We start from the raw sequence: 15,000 nt of genomic DNA on the forward strand, positions 1-15,000 counted from the left end.
ACACACACGAGCGCGCACACGTATTATCACAAAAATTACTTACATACTAAATGGAAGAACTTACAAAACACACACACACACACACACACACACACACACACACACACACACACACACACACACACACACACACACACTTTTTGTTCAATTTATAACAATAATAACTTGGGAAGAGGAGGAGGAGGAGGAGGAGGAGGAGGAGGAGGAGGAGGAGGAGGAGGAGGAGGAGAGAGAAAGAGAAGAGAAATAATTTTAATCTTACTTCTTCTTCCTCCTCCTCCTCCTCCTCCTCCTCCTCCTCTTCTTCTTCTTCTTCTTCTTCTTCTTCTTCGTCTCCTCCTCCTCCTCCTCCTCCTCCTCCTACCACACCCCACCCCACTTGAGCAACCACACCACCAAACCACCACACACTACCACTACCACCACCACCACCACCACCACCACCATCATCTTCCTGTTCTCCTACCCCCACCACTACTACTACCACCACCACTACCCCCTTTCCCTCTATTCCTAAGACCTCCCCGACCTGGCCCCGCCCCGGAAGACCCCAGCCGCCTGCCCCGCCCCGGAAACGCCCCGGAGAAGGCCCCAGAGAAGCCCAGGGCCCCGTCGGCAAACCAGTTTCTGAAGTCGGAAATGAAGTTGGATTTTCGCCGCCAGAGAAAGAGGGAGAAAAAGATTAATAGGAGGAAGAGTAGGGAGAATAGGAGGTAGGTCTGGATGGGGCTGGATAGGCGGGTCTTTCTGCTTGCCTGTGTGGCTTCGGGGCGGTCCTGAGTCTCCTGTACGCGCCGCTGTATGGGTTCAAACAGCGCGGATAGTTGGTTCAGCTTCCCCTTGTAAACAGAAGCTTCCTGGTCAAATCCTTCGTCATAGATCCACTCGTCCAGCTGTGAGGGAGAGAGGGGGTGTTAAGGGTGTGTCAGGGTGTGTTAGGGTGTGTTAGGGTGTGTTGGGATGTGTCAGGGTGTGTTGGGGTGTGTCTGGGTGTGTTGGAGTGTGTTACGGTGTGTTGGGGTGTGTCAGGGGTGTGTCTGGGATGTGTCTGGGTGTGTTGGGGTGTGTTAGGGTGCATTGTAGTGTGTCAGGGTGTGTTTGAGTATAGACACACAAACACACACACACATACAGACTTCCCTACCCACAATGCACCCCTAAAAACACTTTCCACCCCAAACATCCCTAAAAATGCTGTTTACTGTGATGCTACACCTTGAAAACACCCCTAAACATACCCAAACCACCCTGAACACCCTAAAAACACAATCCTCACTCCAAAAAACCCTTAAAAACCCTAAAAAACACCCTAAAACACCCTTCAAAGCCCCCAAACACACCAAAAACACCCAAGAACTGCATTTTCCCTCTTCAAAACATGATTACAACACCGGACACCACCATTATCACCCTCTTCCACCCCTCCCCTACTCTCCCCAACACCCCAACACCCCACACACACCCACCTGAGAGCACAACGCCCTGACTTGTTCCCTCTGCTCCTGTGTTGATGCAGCTTCGTACTGTTCTTGCCAAAGCTTGTCCTGTGCTTCCAATATATAGCTCTCTAGGTTGTTACGAGCTGCCTCCCTCTCCTTACGGGCTGTCTCTGCGGCTGCTATGTCTTCCAGCCTGTGTAGGGGGTGTAGGAAGGGTGTGGGTAGTGTGTCAGGGGGTGTGGATGGGTGTACGAGCGGGGAATGATGTTTAATTTGATGTTTTGTGAAGCGGTGTTTTAAAATTGAGAGATGGAGAAAGAGAGAATTAATACGAATTTTTTAACGCACAAAATTATGAAACACATACACGCATACACACACATATATATACACCCCACACCCCCACCTCCCACTGCCCGCCATCCCCCCCACACAGCCCACTCCCACTCACTTCTTCTGAGAGAGCGAGAGGGTGTCTTGGGACATCTCACTGAGGTCCAGGTAAGTCTGGGAAAATTTTAACTCTTCCTTCACAGTGACCTTCTTCAATTTAACCTCCTTCTTCTTCTTCTTCTTCTCTTCCTCCTCCTCTCCCTCCTTCTTCTCCTCCTCCTTTGCGCCTTTCTCCTTCTCTTTCTCTTCTTTATTAGTGTTTTTCTTATCCTTTTCTTCTTCTTCTTCTTCTTCTTTCTTTGTTTTGTTCTCTCCCTCCTCTTCCTCTTCCTTCTTCTTCTTCTCTTCTGTTCCTGTGAGAGAGAGAGGGAGAGGGAGGGTCAGAGAGAGAGAGAGAGAGAGAGAGAGAGAGAGAGAGAGAGAGAGAGAGAGAGAGAGAGAGAGAGAGAGAGAGAGAGAGAGAGAGAGAGAGAGAGAGAGAACAATAACAAACATAATCTAATTTACTGTGTGTGTGTGTGTGTCAACAAACATACGTACATACATGTGTGTGTGTGTGCGTGTGTGCGTGTGCGTAAGGTGAGTCTATATCTCAAAATACGTACATATATTGGTGTGTGTGTGTGTGTGTGTGTGTGTGTGTGTGTGTGTGTGTGTGTGTGTGTGTGTGTGTGTGTGTGTGTTAACATCTTTATATTACCATTAGCTTTCGCCTTCTTCTCTGTGGGAGGAGGAGGAGGAGGAGGAGGAGTAGGAGGAGGAGAGAAACAGTAGTAACAATAGGAGAAGGAAGAAGATGAGGAGAAGGAAGACGAGGAGGAGGAGGAGGAGAAGGAGGAGGAGGAGGAGGAGGAGGAGGAGGAGGAGGAGGAGGAGGAGGAGAGAAACAGTAGTAACAATAGGAGAAGGAAGAAGATGAGGAGAAGGAGGAGGAGGAGGAGGAGGAGGAGGAGGAGGAGGAGGAGGAGGAGGAGGAGGAGGAGGAGGAGGAGGAGGAGGAGGAGATGATAAAACTTGAATTATTTACATTATTAAAGAGATTTTCAATATAAATTCTTAATAATAGTAGTAATAGTAGTAGTAGTAGTAGTAGTTAAAGTAGTAGTAGTAGTAGTAATATTAGACAGACAGACAAACAGACACACAGACACACACACCCCTCCTCTTCTTCCTCCTCCTCCTCCTCCTCCTTCACCTCTCTCTCTCACACACACACACACACACACCTCTCCCTTCTCCTCCTCCTCCTCTCATCTCTTCTTGTCTTCCTCCTTCTCCTCCAGCTCTCTCATATACAAACAGACATACACACACACCTCCCTTCCTCTTCCTCCTCCTCCTCCTCCTCCTCCTGACTTACCAGCAAACAGCTTACTAATGGTGCTTCCTAATCTCGACAAAGTTGATTCTTCCTCCTCCTCTTCCTTCTTCTCCTCCTCCTCCTCCTCCACTGCTACACTCTTCTCAAACACTGCCTCCATGCCAGCCAAGTGGAGTACCCCTGAGTCGTCCATGCTGAAGTGTGCCTGAGAGAGAGAGAGAGAGAGAGAGAGAGAGAGAGAGAGAGAGAGAGAGAGAGAGAGAGAGAGAGAGAGAGAGAGAATAGTTTAAAATATATCTCAACTTTTAAAAGCATCCTAAATATTAAAATACCTTAAAAATACCCTTAAACACCCTAAGACACACTTAAAACTTCCCCAAAACACACATAAACACCCCAAAACTTCCCTAAAATACCTAAAATCCCTTAAACACACCAAAATATCACTAAAATACCCCAAAATCTACCCAAACACTCACAAATCATTAAAACACCCAAAAAAACATCTTTAAATTACCCAAAAATACCCTAAAAACATCCAAAACACAACAAAACTCCCCAAAACACACCAAAACACCCCAAAACTCCCCAAAACACACTCAGAACCCAACCTAAACACCCCAAAACTTATCCAAACACCCCAAAACCTATCTAAACACCCCAAAACACCCCAAAAACACCCCAAAACACCCAAAAACTCCCCAAACACACCCAAACAGCCCAATTACCCCAAACAGCCAATTACCTTGATTCCTTTTGGTTCTCCTCCTTCGCTGAGGTGCTTCTGGAAGGCTGCTGTCACCCCCTCCACTTGAATGCTTGAATGGTTTGTTGTCCCAGCCATCCTTGTTAGGGAGAGATGGTTGTTGTTGTTGTTGTTGTTGTTGTTGAGGTCTTACAATCTGTTTATCTCTCTCTCTCTCTCACAGACACACACACGCATAGACCAGCCCCTCTCTCTCTCTCTCTCTCTCTCTCTCACCTATTAGAGAAATGGTTGTAGCAGCTCTCTCTCTCTCTTTCTTTCTCTCTCTCACACACACACACACACACTGACAGACACAGACCGGCCTCTCTCTCTCTCTCTCTCTCTCTCTCTCTCTCTCTCTCTCTCTCTCTCTCACACACACAGACCAGCACCTCTCCCTCTCCCTCTCTCTCTCTCACCCTCTCCCTCTCCCTCTCTCCCTCACCTGAGCTCCTTCTTGGGCAGGTGTTCGTTGACGCCATAGTTGACAGCGAACACAAAATCAGACGTGTGCTTATTGAAAGTCATCACCTTCTTCTGCGGGTAAGTGTTGCCAACCGCGAACAAGGACCTCTTCACTACCTTGGTAACACTGCTGGTGGTGGTGGCGGTGGTGTCGCTGTCGCCGCCGCTGCTGCCGCTGTCTGCTGTTGCTGTACCCATGTCTACCTTGCGTTCGAAGTCCACCTGTGTTAGATTAGGTTAGGTTAAGTTAGGTTAGGTTAGGTTAGGTTAAGTTAGGTTAGGTTAGGTTAAGTTAGGCTTGGTAGTTAACATATTCACTACTACTACTACTACTACTACTACTACTACTACTACTATTCCTACAGCCTAAGAACACCCCAAAACACCCAAATACCCCCTAAAACACCCCAAAACACCCTAAAACACCCAAAAGCATCTTAGAACACCCCCAAACACCCTAAAACACCCAAATACACCCCTAAACACCCAAATACACCCTAAATATACCTAAATACACCCCAAATACACCTAAATACACCCCAAAAACACCCTAAAACACCCAAAAAACACCCAAAAAACACTCCTAAACACCCCAAAACACCTAAATACATCCTAAAACACCCCAAAAATACCCCAAAACACCTAAAAACACCAGTAAACACCCTCAAAACACCCCCAAAAACTGCCCCGACACCCCCACACACCTCAATGGGGAACAGCACAGACTCCTTCACGTGAAACTTCTTCACTTTAAATCCCTGTCCGAGGTCGGCAGCCCGGTACACAGCCCCCCATCGCTGCTGCCTCGTCTGCGTTGATGTTCTTGCCCAGCTCCCGCCCCCACACCTCCTGCAGGATGGCCTGGACGCGAGGGACACGGGTGGCGCCCCCTACGATGATGAACTGTGGGAGGGAGAGAGAGAGAGAGAGAGTGAGTGACAGGGTGTGTGTGTGTGTCAGAGGGAGTCAGGAAATATGGTTGAAAATGAATGAAAATTAATCACACACATACACACACACACATGCACATGAACACTCCCATATTCTCTCTCTCTCTCTCTCTCTCTCTCTCTCTCTCTCTCTCTCTCACACACACACACACACACACACACACACACACACACACAAAACCCCCTTAAACACCACACTCACACCCAAAACACCCACAAACACACCCAAAACATCTATAAACACCCCCAAAAACACCAGAAACACCCAAAACATCCCAAAACACACCCAAAACACCCCAAAACACCCCAAAACACACCAAAACACCACCAAAAGATCCCAAAAATATCCCAAAACACCCACAAACACACCCAAAACATCTATAAACACCCCCAAAAACACCAGAAACACCCAAAACATCCCAAAACACACCCAAAACACCCCAAAACACCCCAAAACACCACCAAAAGATCCCAAAAATATCCCAAAACACCCACAAACACACCCAAAACATCTATAAACACCCCCAAAAACACCAGAAACACCCAAAACATCCCAAAACACACCCAAAACACCCCAAAACACACCAAAACACCCCAAAAGATCCCAAAAATATCCCAAAACATATCCTGCATTCCCTCACACACCCCAACACACACACACACACACACACACACACACCTGGTCAACACTACTGATATCCATGCCAGCAGATATCAGCGCAGCGTCGACGGGAGCGCGAACCCTTTCAAAGATATCGGTACAAAGGTCCTCAAATTCTTCTCTCTTCACCATCAACTTGAAGTCCTCCTCGTCCAGCACACCTTCCACCTGCGGGTTTGGATAGTTTGGGGTTATATGCGGGTGTGCTGTGGCCACCTAGCGGGGTTACGGGCCCCCTGGGGTTGTGGGGGTAGTGTTTTAAATAAGCTGTGTTTGGGAGTGCTTGTTTATTGAGGTTTTTGGGTATAAATTGTGTTTTTTGGTGTTTTTTGGGTGTAAATTGTGTTTTTTGGGGTGTTTTTAGGTGTAAATTGAGTGTTTTTGGGTGCAAATTGTGTTTTTTGGGTGTTTTTAGGCATAAACTGTGTCTTTTTGGGTGTTTTGTGTGTGTTTTAATGTGTTTTGAGTGTGTTTTGAGGTGTTTTGGGGGCGTTTTGAGTGTGTTTTGTGTGTGTTTTAGAGTGAGTGTGTTTTTGGTGTGTTGAGTGCATTTCTGATGTGTTTTGGAGTGTTCTGAGTGTGTTTAAGTGTGTTTTTGGTGTGTTGAGTGCATTTCTGATGTGTTTTGGAGTGTTCTGAGTGTGTTTAAGTGTGTTTTTGGTGTGTTGAGTGCATTTCTGATGTTTTGGAGTGTTCTGAGTGTGTTTAAGTGTGTTTTTGGTGCGTTGAGTTCATTTCTGATGTTTTGGGGTGTTCTGAGTGTGTTTAAGTGTGTTTTTGGTGCGTTTTGAGGTGTTTAAATGGCGTTTTTGAGTGTTTAACCTCCCCAAACCTAACAAACCAATTCTGAATAAGATTACATTTGTAAATTTACATTTGGTTTAATTTCAGAAAGACCAAGATGAGTTTAAGACACATCAATAAAACAAACAAACAAACACACAAACAAACAAACGAACACACCTGGCTAAGATGCTCAGTATTGGCCGATAGAATCTTGGCCATTCTCCCCGCCTCCTTCAGTAGCTTGGCCATGGCCCTCGGAGAGTCGTACACGCTGTTCTTGGTCCTCTTCACCTCCTCAAACTTCCTGGCCAGGTGATCTCGGAGCCTCAGCTGCATTGACAGGCCCCCCAGCAGTCGGTCGTACCTGCGGGGGTCAGGGGGGTGAGTTAGAATAGATATTGGGGGTGTTTAGGGTGCTTTTGGGTGTTTTGGGGGTGTTTGGTTAAGTTAGGTTAGGTTTGAGGGTGTTTTTTGGGTGTTTTTGGGTGTTTTGGGAGTGTCTGGTTAAGTTAGGTTAGGTTTGGGGGTGTTTTTTGGGTGTTTTTGGGTGTTTTGGGAGTGTCTGGTTAAGTTAGGTTAGGTTTGGGGGTGTTTTTGGGGTGTTTAAAGTGTTTGGGGGTGCTAGGTTAGGTTAGGGTAGGTTAGGTTAGGTTGGGGTGTTTTTTGGGGTGTTTTGGGAGCATGTGGTAATATTTGGAAGTGTTTGAGGGTGTTTTATAAGTGTATTTGGGTGTTTAAGGGATGTTTAGGGTGTTTTTGGGGTGTGTGAGGGTGTTAAGTTAGGTTAGGTTAAGGGGTGTTAGGTTAGGTTAAGTTAGGTTAGGTTAGGTCAGGAAGTCTCTCTCTCTCTCTCTCTCTCTCTCTCTCTCTCTCTCTCTCTCTCTCTCTCTCTCTCTCTGTGTGTATCTCAATCCCTCACACACACACACACACACACTCTCCCCCTCCCTCTCTCTCTCCCAGACACCCACCCCACGCCCAGTATGGTGAGCTGCGGGTTTGTCTCGGAGTATCCCCGTTCCTTGGTCTTCAGAGTCTGGAAGGAGGCGATGGTGGCGGTGGTGGCAGAGGCTCCCATGTCATAGAAGAGGATGTGGTGTGCTGTGGTGTTGATCTCCTTGCGTCTGAACATCCCGTAGTTGAGTGCCACGGCTGCGTTGCTTGACATTAGGGAGAGGACCTGTCGGAGAGAGAGAGAGAGAGAGAGAGTGTTATATTCTTCTTCAGCTTGTTAAACTATCCCTGGAACCTTGAAAACCCCAGTAACTTCCACTACAGCCTGTTAAACTATCCCTGGAACCTTGAAAACCCTGGTAACTTCCACTACAGCCTGTTAAACTATCCCTGGAACCTTGAAAACCCCAGTAACTTCCACTACAGCCTGTTAAACTATCCCTGGAACCTTGAAAACCCCAGTAACTTCCACTACAGCCTGTTAAACTATCCCTGGAACCTTGAAAAGAGAGAAATCAATGATAATTCAAATCTGTATTGGATTATCACCTTGGGAACACCGGTGACGCCCCAAAAACAGCACACACGAGTACAAACGTCAAATTTATCAGTTAAACCCCAAAAAAAATAAAAAATAAAAAAAAACACATTCTTATCTGCATATTCTTGGCAATCTGGGTTAAATTTAAGCTTGTAAGGAGAGGAATGGCTGTCGACATATCTCCCTCTCTCTCCCACACTCCCTCTCCCTCTCACCTTCAGCCCCGTAAGTTGTGCAGCCGTCAACAGAGCCCTTCTCTCAGCCTGATTAAAGAAAGCCGGCACTGTAATCACGCAATCCTTTATTCTCTGGTCTGTGTGGTCCATTGCGACATCCCTTGCATGGCCCAGGAGCTGTCCCACCAACTCCTCCACGCTGTAGGTTGTGTTGCTGTGGGCCAGAGTGGGGTGGAGTGGGTTACAAGTGGTTTTGGATGGGTCTAATTGCATGTAAGTGGGTCTGGGTGGGTTTATGTGGGTTTTGAATGGGGTTGAGTTGGGAAGGTTAGGTTAGGTTAGGTTGAATGGATCTGTCTCTCTCTCTCTCTCTCTCTCTCTCTCTCTCTCTCTCATTATCTCTCAAACACACACACACACCCACACATGCTTCCATTCTCTCAGTAAATACTATCATGCGTTATCAAACACACACACACACACACAAGCACCTCTCTCTCTCTCTCTCTCTCTCTCTCTCTCTCTCTCTCTCTCTCTCTCTCTCTCTCTCTCTCTCTCTCTCTCTCTCTCTCTCTCTCTCTCTCTCTCTCTCTCTCTCACACACACCTAACCTAACCCTCCCCTCCATTTATACACCCACACAAACACGTTCTCTCTCTCTCTCTCTCTCTCTCTCTCTCTCTCTCTCTCTCTCTCACCCTACAAACCCTCCCTTTACACCCACACACCCAAAAACACCGCAAAACACCACAAAAAAACACCACAAAATACACCACAAAAAAACACCACAAAAAATACAAAAAAAAAAAAAAAAAAAAAAAAAAAAAAAAAAAAAAAAAAACGCAAAAAACACCGCAAAAACACCGCAGATCTTACCTATCATGCCGAAACACCACAGTTCCCTCTCGTCATCCGCCTCGATGTTGTAGTAGGGAAACCGTTCCTTGTACACCTCCACCACAGTGTTCCCCTCCACCCTCTTCCCCAGCAGGTCCAGCAGGTACCCGTAGGAGGAGGCTGGGAACCTCACGCCATTGGTCAGCGCATCCTCACCAAAAGTTCTCTCCCCGTCACGAAACGAAATCGCGCTTGGAGTTTTGCGTTTCGATTCCTTGTTCAGAGCGATCTCCATGGGGATGCCAGGCTGGGGGGGGTAGGGGGGGTTAGTTGGGGGTACTGCGGTAGTCTGAATTTTAAGGATTATTTTTTTGTGTTTTTTTTGGGTGTTTTTTTTGGGTTTGTTGGGGTGATGGGGGTGTGTTGGGGATTGTATGGGGTGATGGGGAGTGTTTTGGGGCTTGTATGGGGTGATGGGGGTGTCTTGGGGCTTGTATGGGGTGATGGGGTGATGGGGTGGGGTGATGGGGGTGTCTTGGGGCTTGTATGGGGTGATGGGGTGATGGGGTGGGGTGATGGGGGTGTGATGGGGGTCTTTTAAATGTTGTATTGCAAAATTTACCAAAAAAAATGTCATCTTTTTAATTAATGTTGTTATTAATAAATTATATCTACTACTACTACTACTACTACTACTACTACTACTACTACTACTACTTACCGCCACCACTGCCACCTTCATCCACTCCGAGCCAAAGTCCACGCTCATGATCGTCACCGCCTCCACCACAGTAATGAGGGAGGCTGCCACCACCACCGCCGCCACCACAGCCGCCACCGTGCCGCCCTGCCACGCCCCCATGCTGCTGTGGTAGAATTGTGGCAGTAGTTGTGGTTAATGTTGTTGTTATTATGAAAACACCGTTGAAAATTGTAGTAACTTCACTATAGCATGTTAAACTATCCCTGGCGCACACACACACACACACACACACACACACACACACACACACACACACACACACACACACATCTTGCAAAACTTAAAAAATAAATAAATAAATAAATAAAAAACACAAATAAATAATCATTAAAACTAAACACACACACACACAAACAAACAAACAAACAAACAAACAAACATATAACTACCCCAAAAATCTTATTTAACGCATTACAATCCACCAACACAAGTGGAATGAGTCAACACGAGTCAGGTGGAGCAGCATCACCGCAGCGTCACCACACCCTCGCACCTCAAGGCCTCTACTGTCCAGACGACCCCCAAGTACTGCGTCTGGTCGTTGGTCAGCGCTGGGTGGTGCTTAGCTAACCATGCCCCCTCCCCCTCCCCCACAGCACCCCCCCCGCCCCCCCAAACTTAAAGAATTACCGCTAGATATCTGTTTACTTATCATTAATATTAAACTATTACTGGAACTGCCCCCCCTGCCCCCCCCCCTCCTTGCCCCGAAATTTTGGCTACCTCTGCTGGTGTGTGGCTGGTCTACGCCCCCAAAGGATGTTAATATAACCTTTCTAGGGGGGCTGTTCTCCCCTGGGCACCCCCCCTACTGGATAATAATTGGTATATTTTAAAGAAACTTGTATTTTTTTAATTTTTTTTTATCTAGGAGTAATTTATATTTTTTTTCTGGTAGTTTTTTGGTGTTTTGAGTTAATTTGTAAGTCTCTCTATCCCAGAATTCGCTTTTTTTTTATAGTTTAACCCTTTCCCCGGTCTCCCCTCACGGTCGTAATGCTCTGCGGTAAACACGAACACTACTAATTAAATTAAAACTACACTATCACCTCTAATTAACTTAAAAATCACCAAAAAAATATGATAAATTACTTGTTCCGCCCTCACAGTTAATTAAAAGAACCGCTGGACTCCCTGCCTGTGTTCCCCGAGAGGTGTTGATGCCGCCTGCTTGTGACCGTCCGCCAGCTGTCACCACCACCACCACCACCACCACCACTTCAAACTGATACTGCCCTTAGCTCGTATTTATCATTACTGCAAATATTTTCTTTTCTTTTTAGGGTAAATTGATTGTATGTGAGTCTCCGTGGTGTGTGGCGCGCGTCCCGGCGTGGTGGTGTGTGGCTGGTGTGTGCCGCTCTCGTTGACAAATTTAAACAATATTGGTGATGCACATTACAGTCACACACACACATACGCACACACAATACATAGGCCACAAGCAATTCATCCCCACTGCAAAACACATTAAAGTACAAAAATTCAACGAAAAACACGAAAAATTAGCAAATTAAAAAAAACTCTTCCAGGTTCCGTCAGTCGCCCCAAACAGCTGATCCATGTCACCTCACCTTTTCGCTTATATCTGCGCTATTACTCCTCCCCCGCTGCTCTTTCTCGCTCAGCACTTGGGCGAGGAAGTCAGCAAGGCGCGGTGATGAGGTGGAGGTCCAGGGCACAGTGCGTTCACAGTGAGGGGCAAAAATGTGCAGAAGTGTGCCCGGTTAACCGCAGCCTCCAAATCAACGTGGCATTCTCTCACTGGCGGGAAGCTTCGGCGAGTTCCTCCCATCTCGGCTCTTACTGGGAGTGTTTTTTATGTTTAATGGATTTTTTTTTATTTTGTTTTGATGCTTATTTATTTGTTTTGTTAGTTTTAAAATGTTTTCGGTTAGTTTTTGTGGTTTGGTTGTGTGTTTAGTTAATGCTTCTTCACTTCGGCTTCAATATTGACTAATTTTTATTGATTATCTTATTTTTTATATGATTTTAAAGTGTATTTTATCAATTCGCTTACTTCAAAAATACTTGTGGTCTATTTTCATCAGTTATTATTTTCTTTCATTCTTCTTTATCCTTCTCGGGTTCTATATTGCATGTTTATCCATATTTACTTCAGCATCAAACAATTTTTGTATGTACCTTATTTATTTTACTAGTTTTAAAATAATTTGGGCTAGTTGGCATTGTTTAGTTAATTTCTAGATATTTCGTTTTCAATATCAGCTCCTCATCTTCCTCTCCTTCATTTATCTTCCTTTTCATACTATTTTGATGTTTCGTTTACTTATTTTGTTAGTTAAAATTTCTTTGGCTAATTTTTCATGGCTTTTTTAATCATTTTGGCTCCTCCATCTTATTTTTACCTTAATTTTTGTTCCTTTTTATCTATTTTCCTATCTGTCTCTCTAATGGTCATTTTAGATTCATTAAAATACGTGAAGTGTCTTAATTAAGTCAAAATATAAGTATTAAGACTATTATTAGCACTCAGATGGCGTATATTTTATGTAAACAACTATTGCGTCACCTAAGCACGAAAGAACAAGTAATAATAATAATAATAATAATAATAATAATAATAATAATAATAATAATAATAAAAATAATAATAAGTAGGTGTCTGTCTGTCTGTCTGTCTGCCTGTCTGTCTGTCTGTCTGTATTTATTTGTATATCTATCTATTTAAATTGTGTGTATACCTGTGTCTATCTAAATATCTCCGTATGTATGTATGTATGTATGTATGTATGTATGTATGCATTTATTTATCTATCAACCACGCTTTTAGTATATCTGTGTCTGTCTGTCTGTATGTCTGTCATGGTCACCAGCGCGTCCACCTCACCTCTCCCTCTCTCTCCCTCCCGCTCTCTCTCTCTCTCTCTCTCTCTCTCTCTACGTGGCCGCATTTTCCGTAAGCCACGTGTATCAAGTTAATAGATCAATAAAGTTTTTCTTGTGCCTTTTTGAATGATAATTATATACATTTTATTTATTTATTTATCTATTTTAATTTTTCACGTGGGGATGGGGCTGTCTCAAGGCTACGAACAAAAAATAAATAAATGAATGAATGAATAAATGAATAAATGAATAGAAATGAGATGGTAGTTTTTAAAAATGCTTTACCAATAGACACCTGCCGAAAAGATAATTACTGTGAGTGAGGTGTGCAGCAGTGGATGAGGGGGTGGTGTGAAGTTATCATTAGAGGCAGCTGTGACCTCACTGAACGTTTGCCTTTGTGTGTCACAACACCAGGGGGCAGTCACAGCCTGCCCTCTAAACACAACTCTCTTCCTCCACACAAAACTACAAGCACCTAATAACACACACACCCTTCACTCTAACATTTTAAAATCATCATGGCGACTCCTACACCAGCCTCGGAGTCCCCATCTGGGGAGGGGACCATAAATGTCCCCAGGTCGGACTGCCTTTCTGTGGACGACCCTAAGTGTCTTGACACCCCCCTCAACTTTTTCTTCATTAACTTGTGCAACACTCGCGGTCTAAGATCTAATTTTCAATCAGTAGAACACCACCTCTCCTCTTGTAAACCTCATCTTCTTTTCCTCACACAAACTCAGGTGTCTGAGGCAACTGACAGTAGCCCCTTTTCTGTTCCCTCCTACTTTCTCTATCCTCATTTTCGCTGCAAAGGTGGATGCTGCGTTTATGTGCGCAATGACTTAACCTGCTCTCGTGCCCACGCTCTTCAATCTTCAGAGTCTTCCACCATCTGGCTACGACTACAGAGTCACTCTCATACACCTCCAGCCAAAAACCAGTATGACGAGCCATGACTCCCTTAACGTAGCCAATATGGATCGTTTAAGCTATTAACTTCCAGAAGGGGTAAATAAAAGCACATTATCACAAGAGGCACTACATTTTTTATCTTTTTTTTTCATTCATAATAAGTCCTGAAACGAAAATAATAATAATAATAATAATAATAATAATAATAATAATAATAATAATAATAATAATAATAATAATAATAATAAATGAACTCAAGATTATCACTTCCTTCAAATAATAACAATTTTTCTTCCTTCTTTTAATATTTCCTCAATATTCCTCAACTATCACGTCCTAGCGTCAATATGAAGTTTACGTGTACCATCATCGTCACCATCAGCAGCTTATATTTTGCTATTGAAATCGTAAATATAACCTTTCGACATCCATCTGCCTACCATCATCATCGTCATCATCAGTTTATGCCTTTATTAAATGTAAATATCTCCTCTCGCCATCACCTTTTGTTTACATTTCGCTTCCCTGCGCATCATCATCATCATCAGCACTCCCTATTGATCTTAAATAAAGAAAGATTCCTTGTTTTTCTCGGGTATACAAAACCACTTAAGCCTACATACATATACATACATATACATAATCATCATCATCATCATTACATATTTTTTATCACATAATTAGTGGAGCAAAGTCCATGTGATTTCTGAATATCATAGTAGCAGTAGTAGTTGTTGAAGGAATTGTAGTAGTAGTAATGGTAGTTGTTGTAGTCGTAGTAGTAGTGGTAGTGGTGGTAGTGGTGGATTTAGTAATAGTAGTAGTAGAAGAAATAGTAGTAGTAGTGGTAGTGGTGGTGGATTTAGTAATAGTAGTAGTAGAAATAGTAGTAGTAGTGGTAGTGGTGGTGGATTTAGTAATAGTAGAAGAAATAGTAGTAGTAGTAGTAGTAGTGGTGGTAGTTGTAGTAGTAGTAGAATAGTGGTATAAATGTTGGTGCTGGTGGAAGTAGTAGTAGTAGTAGTAGTAGTAGTAGTTATATACAATTAGCAATATAATACATACATCAAAACTTGTTTATTGAATTTTTTTTAATATTTTTTGTCATTTTTAAATTAGGCACTGGTTAGAAACACACACACACACACACACACACACACACACACACACACACACACACACACACACACACACACTG

General features: G+C 44.2%; 2 protein-coding genes across 8 annotated transcripts in view; both read right to left on the bottom strand.

The window, feature by feature from the left end:
- The window catches only part of LOC135095522 (hypoxia up-regulated protein 1-like), a 14,502-nt gene extending 2,709 nt beyond the window's left edge, over window positions 1-11,793 (bottom strand). Inside the window, 16 exon segments of the mRNA XM_063996395.1 lie at window positions 756-893; window positions 1,467-1,632; window positions 1,891-2,185; window positions 3,193-3,358; window positions 3,899-3,998; window positions 4,347-4,588; window positions 5,071-5,157; window positions 5,159-5,269; window positions 5,996-6,145; window positions 6,941-7,127; window positions 7,735-7,943; window positions 8,474-8,648; window positions 9,311-9,335; window positions 9,338-9,578; window positions 9,993-10,137; window positions 11,609-11,793. Of these exon segments, the coding sequence (XP_063852465.1) occupies window positions 756-893; window positions 1,467-1,632; window positions 1,891-2,185; window positions 3,193-3,358; window positions 3,899-3,998; window positions 4,347-4,588; window positions 5,071-5,157; window positions 5,159-5,269; window positions 5,996-6,145; window positions 6,941-7,127; window positions 7,735-7,943; window positions 8,474-8,648; window positions 9,311-9,335; window positions 9,338-9,578; window positions 9,993-10,133 (2,433 nt within the window). The 5' untranslated portion in view covers window positions 10,134-10,137; window positions 11,609-11,793.
- A 2,120-nt stretch (window positions 11,794-13,913) lies between these two features.
- Window positions 13,914-15,000, bottom strand: part of LOC135095377 (E3 ubiquitin-protein ligase TRIP12-like) — a 32,063-nt gene continuing 30,976 nt past the window's right edge. For all 7 annotated transcript variants that reach the window (XM_063996163.1, XM_063996162.1, XM_063996166.1 and 4 more), the window contains one exon: window positions 13,914-15,000. This exon is cut by the window's right edge and continues 1,915 nt beyond it. The gene's annotated coding sequence lies outside the window, so the exon portion shown is untranslated.

The sequence above is a fragment of the Scylla paramamosain genome, chromosome 49 (assembly GCF_035594125.1).
Source record: "Scylla paramamosain isolate STU-SP2022 chromosome 49, ASM3559412v1, whole genome shotgun sequence".
NCBI lineage: Eukaryota > Metazoa > Arthropoda > Malacostraca > Decapoda > Portunidae > Scylla > Scylla paramamosain.